This window comes from Equus quagga, chromosome 16, assembly GCF_021613505.1.
Source record: "Equus quagga isolate Etosha38 chromosome 16, UCLA_HA_Equagga_1.0, whole genome shotgun sequence".
NCBI classification, from domain to species: Eukaryota; Metazoa; Chordata; class Mammalia; order Perissodactyla; family Equidae; genus Equus; species Equus quagga.
Window position 1 is genome coordinate 32,199,431 of NC_060282.1, and position 22,790 is coordinate 32,222,220.

General features: G+C 39.2%; 1 protein-coding gene across 1 annotated transcript; it reads left to right on the forward strand.

Moving 5' to 3' along the window:
* Positions 1 to 7,504: 7,504 nt before the first annotated feature.
* On the forward strand, positions 7,505 to 17,150 carry ABRA (actin binding Rho activating protein). The gene is made up of 2 exons (XM_046641696.1): positions 7,505 to 8,212; positions 16,556 to 17,150. The coding sequence occupies exons 1-2, from the start codon at positions 7,545 to 7,547 to the stop codon at positions 17,031 to 17,033; spliced, it is 1,146 nt and encodes a 381-aa protein (XP_046497652.1). The 5' UTR covers positions 7,505 to 7,544; the 3' UTR covers positions 17,034 to 17,150.
* Positions 17,151 to 22,790: the final 5,640 nt, after the last annotated feature.

Genomic DNA, 22,790 nt, shown 5'->3' on the forward strand with positions numbered 1-22,790 from the left:
CCAATATGTTTGCATGGTGTGAAAGATATAGAGAATTGGAAATCGTGATGGAGAGAACAAAGAATTGTTAGAGCAGTGTCTTTGACAGGGACAAAGGGATGCACAAATGGAGGGGCTGGTCTTCGTTAGAGCACTGACTGCTCATCCATAACAGCAGGAGCAAAGGTGGGGTATGTGGGCACAGATGTAGGTACATGAGTAGCTCTAAGAAAGGGAGCTCTCGGATGCTCTAGTTTCTAAGTGAAATAGACAACAAACTCAATACCTAGGAGAAAGGATGATGGAAGAAGAGAAAATATGAAATAGTCATATTTCAGGAGAAAGGAAAGTAAAGGAATGAAAGAGTGAATGAACTAGGGAAGTATAGTAGTTGAGCAGCATCTGAGGTTGGTGGTCTAAACTTTAAAGTGAGACTGGCAAGTTTCTCTGTGTTTCTTTAGTCACAGTCACCTAAGTGGGTGTGGGCATGGAGGATGTGGAAAGTTGGACTATATGTGGTTGGGGTTTTACCAAGGTAAATATAGTGAAGGAAGATATGGACAGAGTAGGATGATGAAGACTATGGTGTGAATGGTCAAGGACAAAAAACGAGAAAAGCTGGGTAATCTCAACAATATAGGGGCTGTTGGGGTGAGAGCTTCTCAAACATGCTCTGCTTGACACCTCACATTCACCTGTTAGGGGGCCTTAAATCCCCCAGGGACATGTGCTTGCTTCTACCTCCAGGCTGCTGGCATATCTCAGCCCCATATGTATTAACACACCTTCATTGACACAGCATAGGAATGCGCACACTTTAGGTCAACGGGTGCCAACATTCAGTGAGGATCATGCTTGAGAACTCTGCCCAGAAATTAGTAGTAAGTGACACCTGTGCTATAAAACCTGTCCAAGACTTAGACTCTGAGAGCAACAGGTACAGGGACCACCAATCACATTAACCTCTGCCCCATTTTAATAAAAGGGAGGGCTGTGCACAGTTGATTCCCCCGTTTCGAGGCTTCCTTAGTCTTCTGGCCTATGTTCAGTGCCCCATCCCCGCTCCTCACCCCCATCCTCCTTTTCCATGCACACTCATATTTGAGAAGACTTCTAACACAGGCAACTTTGGTTTTATAGACTCCCTTTGGTTACATTCAGGGAGGAGAGATGTAAATTATTTTATTTGGTTATTAAAAGAAAGGTTGACTCCTGAAGGCTGTAATACATAAGGAATCTCAGATTACACTCTAGTATGCCATACTGTTTCCTCCTTTGTACATCGAATTGTTAAGCTTCTCTCTGGAGTTTACTCTCCCTGAACTTCTTCCATTTGACAGCTACCCATAATGTTCAGCTCTGTCTGCACCTTCTTTTTGAATCCTTCCCTAATCTGAAAGATATAACTGATTATGACCTCAGATATGCCACTATTGTTACCTGTATATCATAACCCAGTAACGCCTGATTGCACTTGCTTACTTTCTCTCTTCAGATTCTACTGTAAGCTTCATGAGGGCACGCACTGGTTAGACTCATCTCTTTTGATATCCATCCCCTCCATAGCACATAGGTGGTGCTCCATGACTAAATGGTTGTACAAGACTTCGCAGAGTAATTTACAGATAGGTGGCACCAATGGAACCCAGAGGTTGGATGTTTTACAACAGACCCCAGTGATGAAGAAAAAGAGATCCAAGCACGGTGATTTGGCTGCTATCACCTTTTACAGCTCATAAAACACTTCTATACACCTTATCTCGCTGACTCTAACACCAAGTCCAGGACAAAGAAGAGGCTCATCTCCCAGATTTTATGCAGGAAAAAATATAGAAGCAAAAAGTAAATGAATTGTCTCAACACACACTGAGAGTAAGTGAAAGATACAGGACTTCAACACAAGGCTTCTCATCTAAGCCCACTCTTGTTTCAACTATATGTCCTCTGGAATAGGAAGAAAAAGACTTTTTTAGGTGAAAATCCACAGAGTCACAAAACTATCAAGGCAAGGAGCAGAAGATGGAGGCAAATATTGGTTAGCTTTGACTATGAAGCTAAGAACTTTGAACTTTTTCTGGACGGTATCGGGAAGCTGTTAGAGTTTTGATCAGATGAGTGAGTGCATGAATTTTGAGTTTTAAGCTAAACATGGAGGATGTATACAGGATGGATTGGCATAAAGCAAAATTAGAAGCAGGGAAACACATTAAGAGGCTATTGCACTAATTAAGTGGGAGATGATGAGACCAAGCCAGCTGGTGATTTTACTTTACTTCCACTGAACTATAAGTTGATGCTGTGCCAGGTGTCATGCTATACAACTAATGATCAAAGGAGTTAGGAACATGATGCCTTAATGGTATTGTCAGTTCAGGGTATTCCTCAGTTTTACGAGATACACTCCTAAATTGTGCAGTTTGGAGTTAATTTGTTAAGCATGAATTGAACTAAGTGTGTGTTAATAACATAGTGAAGACTGAGCAACTGTTACTCAAAGAAAATTGAGTATGAGTCGTAGTTACAAGGCCATTTTCTAAGACACCATTGTTCAGATTTAATTAGATATAATAAGCATTTATCTGTTTGTTTCCTGAATTAGGTTAATGTGGTGACTACAGTTGAATAGATAATGGGATTTTGTGACATTTGGTCTCTGAAATTTTCTTAGCCTCTAGCAAGGTATACAAATTGTTATTGTTTATAATGTAAAAGTTTATACTGCATTGTTCATACTGAAGTCTGATATGTTTATGAATCTAGGTCATTTATTTAGAAGGTGGCATCATTATCCTCAATAACAGAACAAATAACAACAATGCGAATAGCCTCCATGTGGTCCTCATATCCAGTTGCTCCACAGACATCATCTCATATAAACACAATAACAACACAGGGGAAAGTAGTATTACTGCCATTTTTAGGCAAGGCAATTGAAGCTCAGAGAAGTTAAGAAACTCCTCCTAGGGTACACAGATTCTGAAAGGAGATCCAGAAGACAAAACCATCTGCCTGAACCTAAACATGGGCTACTGGTCACTAGACTCTTAAAATCTGCACATTGAGTGTCTGCTGGACCCACAGCACTCTAGAAGCTAGAACCATGGTTCCCAACCCTGATGGTATGTTAGGTTAAGCTGGTGCCAGCACCCTACCAAGGCCTGTCTCCAGAGACAGCACTTCACCATCTGTAGTTTTTAAAACTCCGCAGTGAGCCTAACGTGATTTAAGATCCTAATGTGATCCTCAGTGATTGCAAACCAGAGTTCTATGTTCCAGGAGGTTCCAGGAAAGAGTCTGTGCTCAACTCTTTGGTTATCACTCCCAAGTAACTGAGACCTCATCTGACCTTCACTGGGCTGAAGAAAACCCTTTAGACACTGTCTTAAAAGCCTTGCTATAAATTATCTTAAAATAAAACACTAAAAATAAGTTTTCCCTTGCAGCTGAAGTCCTTACAAGTGACCTCCTTTGACCCTCCCACCTGAAGACTCATGCTGCCCCAGTTCTGGAATCCATCCCGTCCTTGGTCAAACAGAATTTAAGGAGCTTTAATTCTCTGACTCCATGATTCAACATCAAGATATTAATAACAATAGCCACTTATCAAGAGCTTACGTGTTCCAGGCCTGGTGCTAAGTACTTCACATGTGTTAACTCATTTAATCCTTACACTGGCCCTATGAGATAGATGCCCTGACAATACTCACTCGCAAAAGAAGAACTGCATCTTACAGAAATTAAGTAATACACCCTGGGTCGCCTTGCTAACCAGCAGAGCCTATGTTTTCACCCAGTTCTGCCTGACTGCTGGGTCTATACTCCTGGTTCCTCTCAGTACCCACATGCATGCCCAACAGCTTCCTCAGCTCAAGATGGAAACTTTTCCTTCTCACCACAAATACCCTCCTTCTTCTGTCCTCTACCAGCTAATGTCACCTGCTCACACCTATCAGCTGAATCAAAACCTCTCCATTATCCCTCACACCCATCACCCATGGCGACTGATTGGTCCCTAGGTCCTCTTGATGTTACCCAAATCGTTCTCTCTTCTTTCAGACCCTCACTTTGTTCTTTCCAAGATTATTTTAGTAACCCCTGTAAACAGTCCCCCTATCCTACTCTTATCCTATTCAAATCCAAACCCCACTTCTCTGGCTCTAGATTTGATCATTTGGTAATGCACATTTGATAGCACATCAAGGCTTAAAATCCTTCAGTGTTGCAGTGATTCCCATATAGTAAAATACTGATTCTTCAGCAAAGTATTCCTTCTTCAAAGGCCTGGCCCACTGCTCCCTGGTGCCTTGTCCTTACCCCATAGACACTGTATGCTCTTCTCCAAAGGTCATAAACTGGGGCCCACAAGCAGAATCTGGCCCAAAGACGTGCTACCCTGTGTTGTTCTATTGTGTGTGAGTGTGTGCGTGTGTGTGTACGTATTTGCTATTACCATTTAAAGAATTGGTAGAGTTCACATCAAAATCCAGATCTCCTACTACTCTTGAAATATTACTTCACCAGTTGCCCACAGTCCTCACGACTCCACGTTGTGTCCCCAGCTCAACTCATCTCATGCACTTACGTGACCTGCATGACTCTGTGGGCATTTGAGTTCGTGATCCCTACTCTGGGCCATTAGAAGGTCTCTACGTGTCCCATGAATCTTCATGCCTTTGTAACTTCATTCATATTGTTTCTTCAGAATAGAGTGCCCTTTCTCTACCTGATACTGTTGTCCTTATCTTTTAAGGATCAGATAAAGGATTACCATTTCTGGGAAGTCTTTCTGATAAAATCAGTCACCCTTTGCTCAACGAGCCCATAAAGCTTTATATTTCTAATGTACCTCTCCCCAAACGATTAAAGGCTGTTGTATGCATGTCTTCTCCCAGCTGGATGGGAAAACCTTGAAAGTAGGTTCGGTTTTGTTGAGCTTTACAGCCTCTCCCATGTTGTCTACCATCATGCCTCACCCACCGTATACATTCCACAAGCTTGACTAAAGTAAATTTAATTCAGAAGCTCTTTTTCTCTCCATTAGTCTTTTCATGGCCACTTTTCTGAAACTAAACAAGGACTTATTAGTTTATGTAGAAAGGAATAAGGAAATTATTGTTTCTTATGAGCTTTGAACAAATGTAGGTTTCTAAAGTCTCCCTAGTAAGATTCTGTAGCTGGTTATGAGTTCCAAATGTATCATGCAGAGAAGTGTATAAACACAGCTCCCTCACCTCCTCAGTATTGTCCACATGGTCAAATAAAAATGAATATTTTTTCAAAATACTTTCACATTTATAACAAATTTCTTAGATGGTAATTACTTCATTAAACAGGTCTGCGTCTTCACCTACAGTTTCTAATCTCGTGGTTTCATAGGAAACTCACCTTGTAAACTTCTACTTATGTCACTACATCTTTGTCTTTGAGGTTTTATTTTCATTTATTTTACACATTCTATTAAAGCAGAATACTGAACTCCTAAGAATCTAGATCTAGGCTGAAAAAGAAGATACAACATTTCTACAGTGATCAAAAGATGCACGGCAGGTGGCATACAGACCTTGCTTTAGGGAAGGAGTGCCCAAAGAGGACACAAGGAGGAAAAGGATTTCATGTTCTCTGCTGGAGAAGTATGAATGAAGGACCACAGTTGCCATGGAAGCGACATCTCAGAAAGAATGACCAGATTCTTTGAGGAGCTGCCTAGCTGCCTCTGTTTTCTGCCAAGACTATCTGCTGACAGCCCCAAGCCCCAGGCAGCTGGCTGCAATGCCTCTTAATATGTGAAAACTAATAACATTTGCTGTCTCCATTCCTTCTCTCTCTATCAGAAGTGAATGTGGAGCAGGTGTGGGCAGGGAAGCAGAAAAATCCCTTTGAAAGTTGTAAATTAGCCTGATCCCTGGCTAAGCCTATGGGCATCTCTGAGGAGCCCCATTTCTTCCCAAGGTATTCCAAGCGGAACAAGGGCAATCTGACAGGAACCAAACTGTCTGCAGTCTATATACATGCCAAGAAGGAATGCCAGAAGTTTCAAACTCAGATTTAAATCTTCGTTTGTAATAGTTTTCTTTCCTTGTGATCCTATTTCCTCTTAGTTAATCAAGAGAGAGTTTTATCTCTGCCTTATTGGACATCAGTTAACATTATCAGATGCTGTTGAGCTCTGAAAACACATCTGACAGATTTCTAGATAGAATATTAAATCATCTCCAAAATTGTTTTAATCCTAGGAAGTAAATTACATGCATGATGAAAAACTGACATCAGCATGTTTCTTTTTCAAAATAAATTTGTCTCACCATCAGAAGTAATTAACTCTGACACCTTTTTTATGCTCTTAGTAGTTTTCAATCAGTGTGGTTAACTGCATGTCAAGATGGGAGGAAAGGATACAGTAAAGGATGCAGTTTTGAAGTCTACACTACTGTTGTCTGAAAAAAAATTCTACTTGTCTTACTTTAAGAAATTAATCAGTGCTGACCCCTAAGCATTTTTATCTGGTTTAGTACACTTCATAGATGGTTCTTTTTCTGTCCAAATGACCTATCATTTCTGTCCTTTTTTAAAAATTATATTTTAGTCTTTGTTCTGAGAATTGCAAGAGTAGTTTTTCTGTATGAACCTAAAAGCCTGCTCGGGAAGGGTGTATAATTAAAAAGAAAATATCGGGAGGGAGTTGCTGCTCACAGAATTCACATATTTTGTCTTTAAATGGTCTTTTTTGACAAAATATTTGAAAAGATTGATTGCAATAATCTATGAAATTCAATGTGTGTAGGTCTTAAAGATTTTTAAAAATATTGGACGAAAATTTTGACTGTCTTGTATATTAACATGACTTGTCTATACAATAATTCAAACCTGGGACTAGAAAACCTAGCTTTTGTCTCCCCTCTTATCTGGTCCTTGATTTTCTCATGGGGAAAATGAAGGTTGAATGAGGTGCCTTCTACGCTCTACGCTGAATAGAGTTGAAGACAAAAGAAAAAGGCAACTTAGAATCTTTGATAAGTAGAATGACAATAGGCACAAGCCTGGAGACAGATCTGGACTTGAACCTCAGATGTTATTAACTATAGGAAGTTAGATTTCAATGAACTCAGCTATAAAACAGGACTAATCAAGAGCTATATTGAGGTCTGTGGAGGTTTAAATAAGAACGAGCCTATAATGTTCCTAGCACAATTTGTGCACATATTTTATGCTCCTATAAATGGTAGGACCATATTTTAAGGTCAAGAAAAACACAAGGCTGAGCACATGACCAGATCTAGTAATTTCCACTCTGGCACTTGCAGAAGAAAAAGGCTGAGCATATCACTGTCATTTATCAGCAGAGATGTCCCTCTGCTGTGATGAAACTGGAGCCATCGGGGTTTAAAAAAAGAACACTGTCAGGGGGAAGGCACAACATCTTGGCAAGAGATGCTTGACATAGTTTCCACCGTCACCAGACTCTCTTCCCACCCCACACCCTGCTTCTATTTAAATCCCAGGCACTCCACTGGTCCACACTGGTTTTAGCCAGTGCCCAGGCTGTCAGCAGAGAAGACAAAGGTAGCATGGCTCCGGGAGAAAAGGCAAGAGAGGAGGGGCCGGCCAAGAGTGCCCTCCGGAAGATGCGCACAGCCACTCTGGTTATCAACTTGGCCCGAGGTTGGCAGCAGTGGGCAAATGAGAACAGCACCAGGCAAGCCCAGGAGCCCACAGGCTGGCTGCCGGGAAAGACCCAGGATGAACCCCAACCTCCTAGACCAGTGATACACGCCACTCCCCACCAGCAAGCTCAGAGTGCCCCAAAATCTCTCTCCTCAAAGAAAGAGGAACAGGGAGATGGACACAGCTCAGAGGGAGCCACTGAAGTCTCTCCTATCAAAAGGAAAGAGGTGACCAAAACAGTTGTCAGCAAAGCTTATGAGCGAGGAGGGGATATGAGCCACCTCAGCCACAGATACGAGAATGATGGTGGCATGCCTGAACCTGGGCAGCCAGAGAATGACATTGACAGAATCCTCCACAGCCATGGCTCCCCGACGCGGAGGAGGAAATGTGCCAACCTGGTATCTGAGCTGACCAAAGGCTGGACAGAGATGGAACAGGATGAGCCCAAGTGGAGGAGTGACAGCATAGACACAGAGGACAGCGGCTATGGAGGGGAGACTGACGAGAGGCCGGAGCAGGATGGAGAACAGGTGGCCACTGTCAGAATCAAACGCCCCTTGCCCTCCCAGTAAGTGAATGCAGGCTTCAGCTCCTTATACTGCTATTGAGCCCAACCAGCTCTGGGAACCCAGAGAGCGGGGAAGTACTACCAGGGTTACAGTGATAATCTCAGATGGGCAGGCGGTGAGGTCCTGTGGGGAAGGTATGATCCAGGGCTCAAAGGGAAGTGTCAAGCTCAGACATGGACCTTGGGGTCAAGAGCCAGCACTATTTTGTTTCTCCTTTGTGTTTTGAACTGAACGTTCAAGTTTTAGCCTCAACAAAGATGAAGACACCAGAGACGGCTGTCTGCTTTGGGTAAATTTTTTCCAATCCATTCTGTAATGAGTAACAAATTGGCTTATTTCTCTGCAGAGAAAAGTGCTTGCAGATAGACTGACTGGGGAAACCTTTTCCTGGTTCCGAATCAGTCTATGATATTACCGGGAGACACATGTACCCAAATAGCACCCATGGAACTCAGATCTCCGTGACCCTATAAACAGATGGGAGGCTGCTAACTTGAGAGCAGACTCTGAAGTCAGACAAACTCAAACTCAAATTCCAGTTCTGCCTCAACTGTAGTCAACAATATTGAATTATATATCTACTTGAAAGTTGCTAAGAGGGTAGATCTTAAATGTTCTCACCACACTCCCCCCCCCCCACACACAAAACTGGTTATTTCTCTAAGCCTATTTCCTCCTTTATAAAATGATGGCCACATTAACCTTTTGGGACAGATTCTGTTGTATTGGGAGAAGTAAGTGAGATTAAGGCTGCCAAGCACTTAGAATAGTGCCTGCCAAATATGCTCAATATATTAAAGCCGTTACTATTCATATAGCTTTTATTATTATAGCAATCTTTCAAACTTTCAGAAGTTTGCCATGTTTGTAAACAGAGACAAAAATGATAATTAAAGCTAGGTAATTGAAGTACCACAATCCTAAAACATTTAGACGTTAAATACAGACACACACACAAATACACACAGAAACTCAAGGTAATACATTTATTCAGACAAGAAACACATGCTTTATTTAAAGACAGTAATGCTACCTCTATGGAACAGAAAGTCAGGAGGTCTCACCCAACACCACAGGGTATCAAAATATGGGAATATTCTCTGATGTGGCGAATGCTTATGACCCGCTCTGGGAACAGTAAGGTGTTTAGGCATGCTTTTGAAGTTTAATGAAACAATCGGAAAGTAAAGAACAAAACTGATTACATAATTTGACAGAGAGCTGTCTTACAGTTTGTGGCTTTAAAGGTGTTTTGAAAGAATTAGAACTGCTATATTATTGCCAGCTTCCAAAAAAATGAACAGGCAAACTTAGGTAATTATAACAATCACTCATTCCCTCATGCATTTAGTGTGCGCTGTGGGTATTTTACATGCTTCATCCTTTTAACTCTCATGATCCTATGAAATAAGAATGATCCCATTTTAAGGATGAGAGGACTGAAGCTCAAAGGGGAAGTTTACCAAGCGAGGTAGTGACAGAGCTGAGATGTCTCCACATGCAATGTTTTGAAACTAGACATTGTGCTCACTCTCATGTCATGCCTCAAGGATGTGTTCGGAGATCTGGATTTGTGCCCTACTTACATTAATATGTGAATTCATAGTCACAAATAACTATTCTATCAGAACATTGGGAACCATAGTGCAAATTTTGGCCTTGTAGATTTTGGGGTGTGCATGTGCGTGTGTGCTAGAAATGGAAAAACAGAACCCAACAGAATAAAGACTGAGGATGGCACAATGAGCGTCTTCCTGTCAGCACATTTTGAGCACATCTCCTGTCAGGGAGATGACAACTGGGACCAATCTCCAATGCATGAACTCTTCTTCAGCACTTGTCTAAGCACTTTTCATGTTTATTCGTTTAATCCTCACAATCTTCTGATGGGGTGAGTATAATCATTACCCACATTTGATAGATGGGAGCATGAGACAAAGAAATATTAGGGAATTTGTATAAGATTGTACAGCCCATGGGATTTGAACCCAGGCATTCTGTTTCTAGACCACTACTCTAAACTGTCTCATCTGGAAGTGGGGACTCGCATACAGGACCCTTCTCACTATTGTTGAAATCAGGTGTATACCTGGATATCTTCTTAGTGTGATGGAGAGATACGTAGCTTTGAATGAAAGACAATTAGATTTGAATCATGGTTACTTTGGCAAATTCTAAGTCTCCTTGTCCTCATCTAAAACACAAATATGATAATTCATAAAGTTATTTTGATATTAATTATGTAAAGCAATGGACCCAGAAGAAGTACTTAATAGGTTGAACCTATTATCATGCAGGGGCCCAGCCCTGGTGACCTGGTGATCCCAACCCTTCAAGATGCTAGGAGCTTGGCTCTCAGAGTTGGCCAGGGGAAAGTGGGAATTACATCTCTTCTTTCCTCCTTGGCTCCTTTCCCTCAGTCTTAGAATATATAGGGTACCAGAACATTTTATGCAGCAATGGCAGCTCAGTGTCAGCGGTAATCCTAGCTGTGCTCAGGAAGCTTCAGCAGAAGCCTAATGAGACATTTTGCCTGACGGGACCCTCAAATGCTGCTTGAGAAATGAAGGTGTCATTATGGAGTATGCCTATAGAAAAAGGGTTGTCATTTATTTTTAATTCTAAACACCATTCTTTCCCCATGTCCACCAATATGGAGAAAATTATGTGTCATGAATATTTAGGTAGAAAAAAAGAGTTTTCTTCATAGTTAAGCTGTTCTGTGAGTAACAGAAACAAATGAGTCAGGTTTGAGAAAAAGTAGAGATATTCTTTACCAAGAGTGGTTTTGCTAACTGGGGTTTCTCTATGAGAATGATTTGTATTTTATACTTTATTTTTAAAATATTTAGTCTTTTGATTGTGTAGCTATATGGCTTTTCAGTCCAGCTCCTTTAGACAAAGGAAACTGGATCCCTGCCCCATGCAGGAATGGTGAAATATTAATGTGCCAATCGCTCATTCATCCTCTCCTCCAAGTTCTAGTCAGTAACAATAACAGTATTTGATCATGAGGGTGCCATATTATAAATAAGGGGACTGACATACAGAGACATTAAGAAACATATCCAAATCAGAGAGCTGGTAAGTGATGACGTTAGGAAGGCTGATGCGAGAGCCTGTGTCATTAACCACTATGCCTGAGAGATTCTCTCAGTAGACAAGAGGCTCAAGGAATAAAATGGAGATCAAAGTGTCAGCTTAGTTAATGGAATCCTAATAATTCCTAAAGTCTAGGGTTTCGGTACAACTATACTGAGGACTTTGCTAGAAACAGAGGCAAAAGTATGGCTTTCTACTATGTGCTACCAATTCTAGAGCTTGGAACCCTTCCCATGGACTCTGAGGACAGTTAGCAGCCTGCCAAGAGAATCACAGGCCTGCCTCTCAAACTTGGTTGATGACAGAACAGAGAGCAAAATAGTTGATCAGAGACGTTGACCCTGCCTTTTGAATGCCATCACCCTGCTTCTGATAAATATGACCCTGTGGATGTCATGCTCCCATTAATCAAATTGGCTACACTTCCCGTGGTAAAGGGCAAGCTGACCAATGCACAGAGAAGCAAAGTGTCCCTAGCACTTCCCCGAGAAGTTGGAAAGGGTGGCGGAAATTCTTTGCTTTACTAACAGAAATGTTACTGGGCAATGAAGAGAAACGCTCCCTCTCCAGGAGAGTCTGTGGGGTGATGCAACGAGAGCAGAGCTCCACTTTCTTCACACACATCCAAGACTCAGTTCCCCCCTAGGCCTTAGGACATTTTGAAACCGATGTTCCAAATGAAGGCCATTTATCAGAGAAAATGTTTCCAGTGCCAACGAACTCAGTTAGGTTTGAAATCTACTTTTCAGAACTTTTATTTCCTGTGGGTTTTAATCATATTTAATAATTTAACCATCTAATTATTACCCCTAAATGATACAATTATGATACATTGGTTCACATATTCTTATCACATTGCTAAACAGCCCTGTTCAAGTAAGAAAGAAACACTCAAACTGACATCATTTTTAAAGCTGACAGATAAGAAATAAATTTCAGAATTTATTTCAGTGAATGAACCTAGACTTTCCAAGATAGAATGCTTATAACGTCTAGTAGAGTTATTTACCTTGCACATAACAGGACAAGGGAAATATTTGATTGACTATAGAAAATTTGTTTACTAATAAAGAAGACACTAAGAAGGCAAGTCTGGATTAAACATTACTAACCTAAAAAATTAGTGTGATGTCAGTCTTTGAATATTACTTTGCTTTCTATAAATGTATACAAGACTGTCTTTCTAAATAAAGCTCAATCTAAACTATTATTCACATTTTTACTTAAAAAAATACCAGGATAAGCTAGTATGTTGATTCTTATATTTATTGCCCGAGAAGATACTCAGGGTACAAGACTTTCTAATTCTGATTTAAACCTGATGCTTTCAGACTTTTTAAAAGTTGAAAATACAAAACCAATACAGAACATTTATAAGATAGAGAAAATTAAATAGTCATTAAGGTATACTTCCTCCTAGTACTTTTTTTAAAACCTTGTCTATTTTCTAATTCTTGCTTGTAGAACCAATTCCTTTCCTTTCCTTCTCTCCTAGTTTTGGGATTTATAATTTGACAATATAACAAATGGACATTAAGATTTAGAAAGTGCTTCTTTTAGAAGATAAATGTCCCTCTTCTTCATAGATTTATTACCTCACCAACCCCAACCATTATCCCAAATGACATAGAATTTCAACACTCAGGGACTCTAAGTTCCTCATTAAAATTAGAAATACAACTATATCAAAGAAACAGAGACCCATATAACATGTAGTGTAAACAAATTACTTCTGGATGCTAATTTGAATATTTTCCTATGTTTTGCTTTTTCTGAATTATAAAATCAGTATAATGCCAACATGAGAGTATTCTGTAAAAAACGACAAAAATCATCTGTCATCTGGTACCAACATTATTTTCTTTCTTTCTTTTTTTTTGCTTTTTCTCCCCAAATCCCCCAGTATATAGTATTTTAGTTGTGGGTCCTTCCAGTTGTGGCATGTGGGATGCTGCCTCAGCATGGCCTGATGAGTGGTGCCATGTCCGTGCCCAGGATCTGAACCAGTGAAACCCTGGGCTGCCGAAGCAGAGCGCATGAACGTAACCAATTGGGCACAGAGCCGTCCCCCAACATAATTATTTTCATTTGTACACATGCTATTGATTTCTTCTGCACGGTGCATACACATTTTTTGTAGTTGGAGTTGTACCATAGCTCAAATTTGTATTACTCTATTTTCATGAGTGTCTTTTAGTGGATATTTATTGGTTTTCATTAGTGAATATCCAGTAAGTGCCTAAAAGAGTGTCTGGCACACAGTAGGTGTCATAGATGATTTAATAAAGGATGGAAGGAATGTCAAAGTGCCCAGAAGCTCCTTGAAGGGAGACTGTTTTATGTTTAACACTAGAGGACAGAAGTACAGTTGATGCTCAGGAGATAAAAAGTATGAGTTAATGAATCATGCTATTCTTTTCACCTTCTTCTGAGATATTTCAAGTCTCTTCTCCAGCAGGACGCCCCAGCCTCAAATGTATGAGCTTTGGGTCCTTCCGGGATAGCCTTGGACTTGTTATGGAAGACTATGCCTGCCATTGATTGCCATGGTTCCAAGGGGACAAGGTGTTTGCTCTCCTTTGATAATGAGATCAAGCAGTCCATACTCTGGGCAGCTGAACAGGGACAGTCTGTGGAGAGGCAGGTCACGACGAGGACCAGCAGAGCTGAGAGAAATCCATTCCACTTCAGTGCAGTGTAATTCCTAGCACTTTTCCATACGTATACGATTTCTTAAAGTTATAATAATTGTGAATACAGTTTTTGTATGCTGCTTTCTCCCAATTGACTTTGTCATACACTTTTGTCCATATGGCTCGGAAGAATAGTAGTGTAATATGTAGCAGCACGTTCTTGAATTCTGTTGTAACAGTGAAACAACGTAGCAAGTGTAGGACTTTTGGAAACATAAAGCATGGGAATTAATGAAAGTTCGCCATCTAGTGGATGTCACTATTCCGAAAACAATGCTAATAAAAGTATGTATGCCTCCCTATCCACATCTCTTAGTTTCCTGCATTTGGATAACCAGATTTCAGGAAGAGAGTTGGATAGTGAAGAACACCCACATCTGGCCTGTTCCTAGGTTTCGAATAATGAATTGTGAGATTTGGTATAGGAAGAGCTTCTTAGTTCAGGCATGCTGCTCACATGAGCAATGTTAGCTGCTCTCCAGCTCTAATCCCAATGTTTCCAGACATGAGGCCACTGGTGTTGGGGAGACGGAAGAGTGGGCCACTTGTGAGGACAAGCAGTACAAATCTCTGACTTTTATATAGTCCAAGAGTTCATGTTTTACATGTGAAGGCAAAGAGACCTAGTGATGTTAGATATAAAATGACAGGGAAGTCTTTTAAAGACAAATTTTGCCCTTTTAAAAGTTAGGCCTGCATCTTCATGACATAATTGGTCTACACTTTCCAATGTTGTTGTTGTTTTGGTTTTTTTTTTGGTAAGGAAGATTGGCCCTGAGCTAACATTTGTTGCCAATCTTCCTCTTCTTGCTTAAGGAAGATTGTTGCTAACATTTGTGCCAATCTTCCTCTATTTTGTATGTGGGACGCCGCCACAGCATGGCTTGATGAGTGCTGTGGAGAACCCAAGGTGGCCGAAGTGGAGCATGTAATCTTAACCACTACACCACTGGGCTGGTCCCGGTTTTTGTTTTTGTTTTTTTTTTTAACAAGAAAATTCATTTCAAACTGCAAGAACAACACATACATTTGAAACATAGCTTATCCATTTAGGAGACACTGTACCTGCACGCTGAGCAGCAGCATTGCACAATGGAAAGAGCATTGATGTTAGCCTCAGATAGTCTGTGCTTGAATCCTGCCTCTGCCACTAGATTAGGGCAGCATTTCATGGTGGTTTTACACAGGCTCTGGAACTAGCTCAACTTTGGTTCAAATCCCGGCTCTACCACTGAACAGTTTTGTGACTTTAAGCAAGTTACTTCACCCCTCTGGCTTCAGTTTCACTTTTGAAGTGAGAATAGTAGTACCTCTCTCACAGAATGGTTGTGGGAATATTAACAAAAAGTACATAAAGGAATGCCAGCACATAGTGTTCAATAAATGTTACCATTGCTAGCTTACTAGTTATCAATGTTACTAGTTATCAAATGTTTCTAAATGTTACTAGTCTTCTACCTATACAAGTTGGTATTTCTTTTGTGGTACAGCATTGTTACTAGTGTAGATGTGCTCTCATTAAAAATCCACATACAGGGGCTGGCCTGGTGGCGTAGGGGTTAAGTGCACACATTCTGCTGCGGCCCAGGGTTCACCAGTTCGGATCCTGGGTGTGGACACGGCACCACTTGGCACGCCATGCTGTGGTAGGCGTCCCACATATAAAGTAGAGGAAGATGGGCACGGATGTTAGCTCAGGGCCAGTCTTCCTCAGGAAAAAGAGGAGGATTGGTGGCAGATATTAGCTCAGGGCTAATCTTCCTCAAAAAAATCCAAAAACCCACATATAAAAATCTATACACGAGTAAATATTACAATGTGCTGGAATAAGCCTTATTTGGGGGAAATAACTGAAGTCCTATATAAAGTAGATTCTCTTAATATAATCATATGATTCCAGTTCTGAAATGTTATTAACATGCAACTTTAAGATACACATATTTGCATTATGTTCATGTAAGGAAGCTTTTTTCTTGAAACAGAGTTTAATATTATTTTATGGTTCTTAAAACATTACTGTTATTCACAGAGAAAATAACGTAGGAGAACACACGCCAAACTAAGAACAATGGTGGGACTGTGTAGGATTTTTCTTCTTTCATTTCTAATTCTTTTTTTTAATTAAAAAAACTTCATTTATTTATTTATTTATTTATTTTTGAGGAAGACTGGCCCTGAGCTAACATCTGCTGCCAATCCTCCTCTTTTTGCTGAGGAAGACTGGCCCTGAGCTAACATCCATGCCCATCGTCCTCTATTTTATATGTGGGACACCTGCCACAGCATGGCTTGCCAAGTGGTGCATAGGTCTGCACACGGGATCCAAACCAGTGAATCCTGGGCCGGCGAGGCAGAACATGTGATCTTAACTGCTGCGCCACCGGGCCAGCCCTTCCTTTCTAATTTTTTGTATTGTGTTTATATTTCTCTTATAATGAAAAAGTTATCAACACATTAAGATGCAAATGTGCAGGAAGTACAGAGAGAAAGCAACACTTGGGTTTTAAAACATCACTATCTTTATTCTTCACCCTCTCTCTCCTTTAGGGCAAACAGATTTACAGAGAAACTCAGCTGCAAGGCTCAGTGGAAATACAGCCCAGTGAACAACCTGAAAGGGAGATGGCAACAGTGGGCTGATGAACACATCCAGTCCCAGAAGCTCAATCCTTTCAGTGAAGAATTTGATTATCAGCTGGCCATGTCCACCCGCCTACACAAAGGAGATGAAGGCTATGGCCGTCCCAAGGAGGGAACCAAAACCGCTGAAAGGGCCAAGCGGGCCGAGGAGCACATCTATCGAGAAATTATGGACATGTGCTTCATTATCCGCACCATGGCTCCCCACAGACGAGACGGCAAGATCCAGGTTACTTTTGGAGATCTCTTTGACAGATATGTTCGTATTTCAGATAAAGTAGTAGGCATTCTCATGCGTGCCAGGAAACACGGACTGGTGGACTTCGAAGGAGAGATGCTCTGGCAAGGCCGAGATGACCATGTTGTGATTACTCTACTCAAGTGAGCCTTCAACAACAAAAGCCAGACCTGACCCACTATTGTCTTAATGCAAAATGCTAATGTAGTAAAAATTAAAATGCAAACTTCTCTGTAATAAGTTAATAAATTTTTACATAAATGACTTTTTGACAGTCTATTTCTGAGGAAGTTTGAAGATTTTGAGAAAGCACACACAAAACACTTCAGAAAGCGCAGAGAGTGCTATTAGTATACAATAATAGTATAAATATTTGAGATTCCACTTACTCTTTTAGGCAAGAAAATTTGGCTATTCATTGCAGAAATTATTACAGATCTTTAATTAAACAACTATTACATCTAAGAAGAATGCTGACTTTAGGGAAATATCAGCAGAACAGAACATATAATGATGTGTCATTTTTTAGAAGAAAAATGTTCACCTTCACTATGAAAGTAGAAGAGGGGTGAGAGATTCAGATTTACCTGCCTTTGTAGGACTTCTTGGAGAAGTCTGTTTTTTTCTCAAAACCTTAATGAGTCATGCTCCTTACATGTATGTCACTATACAATGAAGTAGAAATACAGAAAATTCTATGTTGAAATACAGAAATTCTATGTTCGGTGTAGAAGAATCTGACAGAATCATTGGCAAATTAGAATCGCATGTGAGACTTTTATTTTCTTCATGCTCTAACAAACTTTATAAAATATCTGAAAGTCAGCAATAATAAAACAGCAATATTAGTCCTGCTAATTTGAAAAAAGTATACAGTTTAATACAATGAAGAAAAATTTCTTTGATGCTAATCTGTCATTTTTTCTCTTAATGTGCCTTATATAATTCTAAAAACAAACTGAATAGAACGTGAGATTATAATTCTTACTGAATTCAATGAAAGGTACTAAATGAGATTATAGCCCTTTGGTTAAATACAGAAATTAATGTCAAATTATGATACCTCTAAATAATAGACACCCGTAATTAGGTATTAGGTTGAATATAAAATATGGATTAGTACAGGAATTTTCTGTTTTCATGTATGATTCTCTTTCAAACTGAAAGTTCCCATATCTTCTTAAAGAAGAAAGTTTGTACATTTTTGTTTCCATAATAGACTTATTAAATTACAAGTTAGTGAGCGATATTTTTAAGTAGAATTTCATATAAGATGTATACTTCTATCAGGACAGTGAGACCTATGTCAAAATTTAAAGATGTAGCACAAGAATAAAAGATATTTTCTTATGTTTTCTGTTCCCGTTTTTCTACTATTATTTTTAGGTTATATCCACAATACCACTTTCTTGTGTTTGAAATTCAACAAAATTACAGAATGAAATTTGGGTTACTTCCAGTGTCAGTAAAATATTTAGACCACAGCTTCAAAAGAGTTGTCTCATATTCAACTCTGGACAGTGACAGTTTATGCAGGCACTGATGCAGATTATTCAAAGTTCAATTTGTGTGAATTTGAGGATGGAGTTCAATAGCCTTCTCAGAGAGATTACATTAACAGATACTCTTCTGAATTAGGAGTGGCTGTAAAATCAGAAAGCCAGTTTCCCTGGAAGAAAATGACTGCTATGTGACAGATTTTTATTGTAAGAACTCCACGATAGGAAAATCCATAGTTGAACAACAGGGCTTTTAAACAAAAAACATAAGTAGACCTCAGGTGGCAAACAAGATAATGAAAGTCCTCACGGATATTTTTATAGTCACCCAAATACAGGAGTCTCCCCTTAGCCACAGGTGCTTTTGCTTTCTGTGGTTTCAGTTACCTGTGGTCAACTGTGGTCCAAAAATATTAAATGGAAAATTCCAGAAATAAACAATTCATAAGTTTTTAATTGCACACCATTCTGAGTAGTGTGATGAAATCTTGCGCTATCCTGCTCTGTCCCGCCCGGGATGTGAATCTTCCCTTTGTCCAGCATAAGCACACTCTATATGCTACGTGCCCATTAGTCACTTCGTAGCTGTCTTGGTTATCATATCAAAAGTCATGGTATTCTAGTGCTTGTGTTCAAGTAACCCTTATTTTACTTAATAATGGCCCCATAGTGCAAGAGCAGTGATACTGGCAATTTAGATAGTGCCAAAGAGAAGCCGTAACATGCTTCCTTTAAGTGAAAAGATTACAGTTCTTGACTTCATAAAGACAAAAAACTGTATACTGAGGTTGCTAAGTTCTATTACAGTATATTGCTATAATTGTTCAATTTTCATATTAGTTATTGGTGTTAATTTCTTACTGGGCCTAAGTTACAATTTAAAGTTTATCATAGGTATGTATGTACAGGAAAAAACAGAGTATATATAGTGTTTGGTACTCTTCATGGTTTCAGGCATCCACCTAGGGTCTTGGGATGTATTCCCCACAGATAAGTGGGGACCACCATAATATATGAAATAATTATACATGAAATAAATACACTATCAATAGCATTTTGCCACTGGTAAATGTAAATTCCCAATAATGGGTAGTGTACAGTTGGTTTCCAAATCTTTAGGATTTTCCCTTCCAAACTTTCAACAAGATGTTTAAAGAATTTTGAGTTGTTGACATGTATTGTTTACCCCTTCTGTCTGCACCTCCAAATGTTTGATGCCTTTCAACTTTTATAACCTGAAGTTTATGACTTCCTGATTCCCAAGTTCACCTTCTCATCACTCTGCCAACTTATACCAACAGGGGGAAGTTCTGTGCTCTGGTTTTCTTTCTTCCCACACTACATTAGAAAATGAGGCTGTACCTACATTCTAAGTTTGCCTTATGATTTTTTATTTCCTTTCCCAAACTTAAGTTCCTTCTTTTTTTTAATATTACCAACAGGTTATCAGGTACTGTTTCTCATGCTATGGAAATAATTCTGCGTAAACTAGAATTTTGTGTCAATGGGAACGTGTGCTTAGGGAAGAATTGCTCTACTTTATCAAGTCACTCTGCCCAAAGAAGAAGAGCAGGAGACCATGTGGCACATGCTAAAGTGGTCTCAATGCAGATGTCTCCTTAAGATTCCTAGAATATTTAGTTTTATGCCCAGTACCTAAGATATTTCTTTGTACACAGTAAGGACACGGTTAACGTCTGTTGAATTATTTAACTTACAAACGCACTGGGTGACCTAACCTCTTAGCCTAGAGGTTTTAGAGTACTGTGGTTTACTCACTATCATCCAAACAAGGATTATCTGATGACACTGTGTGTCCAGATCTTGGGGGCGTTCTCATATCTAACAAAATTACATTGCATTTATTTTTAGACCAAGAAATTCCACTCCTAAAATTTTCCTTGAAGATACAACTCGAACAATATGAAAATACATATGCATAATGCATTGTGTATTATTTTTAATTGCAAAATACTGCAAATCTAATACAAATAGAAAGATGGTTGAATAAAGTATGGTACATCCACAAAATGGATGCAGCTCCAAAAAAAATGACAACAAAGGCTTTAGAATATTACATAAACTTAGTTGATAATACAGCAGCAGTTTGAGAGGATTGACTTCAATTTTGAAAGAAATTCTACTGTGGGTAAAATGCTATCAAACATTGCATGCTGCAGAGAAATCGTTCATGAAAAGAAGGGTCAATCGATGCAGCAAAGTTCATTGTTGTCTTATTTTAAGAAATTGCTGGAGCCACCCCAGTCTTCAGCAACCACCACCCTGATCAGTCAGCAGCCATCACACTGAGGCAAGACCCTCCACCAGCAAAAAGATTATGACTCGCTGAAAGCCAGATGATGGTTAGTATGTTTTAGCAATAAAGTATTTTTTAAATTAAGGTATGTACATTGTTTCTTTAGATATAATGCTATCGCACACAATATACTACAGTATAGTGTAAACATAACTTATATGCACTGGAAAACCAAAAATTTGTGTGACTTGCTTTATTGTGATATTTGCTTTATGGTGGTAGTCTGGAACTGAACTTGCACTATATCTGAGGTGTGCCTGTACAGATAAGTCTGAAAAATCTTGTACTAGAAGTATTCAAGGAAATGGAAAAATGCACAGAAGTCAGCTTGACAGGGTTCCCACTGTTTAAATCTAGATAGAGAGATGGATTATATAACACTTTGAATTAAAAAAAAGAAACCATCAATCCATAGTGATAATACATATTCTTAACTCCTGGATAAAAGAAATCTCTTCCTTATGGTAAATGCCAAGTAATAAATGTGCTGGGAACAAAAGAGTTAGAAAAAATCACCAACTTAGTGATTCAGGCAACAATCCTCAGTGAATACCAAAAACATTGTGAAAAATTGGCGAATAGAATATGTATGGTATCAAAGTATCTCCCTACACACTCCTTATTAAGTACAAAGGGAAAAATGACAGCAGCGGAGAAACATACTGGACACGATCTTAACCAACTAATCAAAGCTAACAGCACCAATAAGAGGACAAACATACATTATGTGCATCCTAATGCAGAGGACACAGCATCACTTCTGTGGTTTTCCTGCCCGAAATGCATAACCTAAATTTAAATATAGCAAAAATTGAGACAATTCCACATTGAAGGACATTCTGCAATCCTGAACTCTTCAAACTGTTGTAAAACACAAAGAATGACTAATGAACTCTTCTAGGTTAAAGGAGATCCAAAAGCACAACTAAATGCAAAGCAGGATCCTGGACTGGATCATGGATCAGGAAAAATAATGCTTTAAAAAGTATATTATTTCTGCACTGTATGTTCTTGGCTCCTTTGTTGAAGATTAGCTGTGTGTGGTTTTATTTCTGGGGTTTCAATTCTGTTCCGTTCATCTGTGTGTCTGTTTTTCTGCCAGTACCACACTGCTTTGATTACTATAGCCTTGTAGTGTACTTTGAAGTCAGGGACTGTGATATTTCTAGCTTTGTTCTTTTTTCTCAGGACTGCTTTGGCCATTCGGAGTCTTTTGCTGTTTCACATAAATTTTAGGATTCTTTGTTCTACTTCTGTGGAGAATGTCATTGGGATTCTGATTGGGATTACACTGAATCTGTAGATTGCTTTCGGTAATATGGACATTTTAACCATGCTTATTTTTCCAATCCAAGAGCATGGACTATCTTTACATTTCTTTACGTCTGCTTTGACTTCTTTCAATATCATCTTATAGTTTTCAGTGTATAGGTCTTTCACCTCCTTGGTTAAATTTATTCCAGATATTTTATTGTTGTGATTGTAAATGGTATTGCATTCTTGACTTCTCTTTCTGCTAGTTCATTATTAGTGTATAGAAACCCAATTGATTTTTGTATGTTGATTTTGTACGCTGCAACTTTGCTGTAGTTGATTATTTTTAATAGTTTTCTGGTGGATTCTTTAGGTTTTTCTATATATAGAATCATGTCATCTGCAAACAGTGAGGGTTTTACTTCTTCCTTTCCAATTTGGATCTCTTTTATTTCCTTTTCTTGCCTGACTGCTCTGGCCAAAACTTCCAGTACTATGTTGAAAGGAAAGTCTCTTCAATAAAAAAAGAGAAAAACTGGACAGCCACGTGCAAAAGAATTAAAGTAGACCATTATCTTACATAATACACAAAAATTAACTCAAAATGCATTAAAGGCTTGAATGTAAGACCTGAAACCATAAGACTCCTAGAAGACATTGACCTTAGCAGTATCTTTTTGAATACCATGTCTACTCAGGCAGTGGAAACAAAAGGAAAAATATACAAATGGGACTATATTGGACAAAAAAGCTCTGCAAGGCAAAGGAAACTACAATGAGATATCACCTTAAACCTGTCAGAATGGCTATAATTATCAAGACAAAAAATAACAA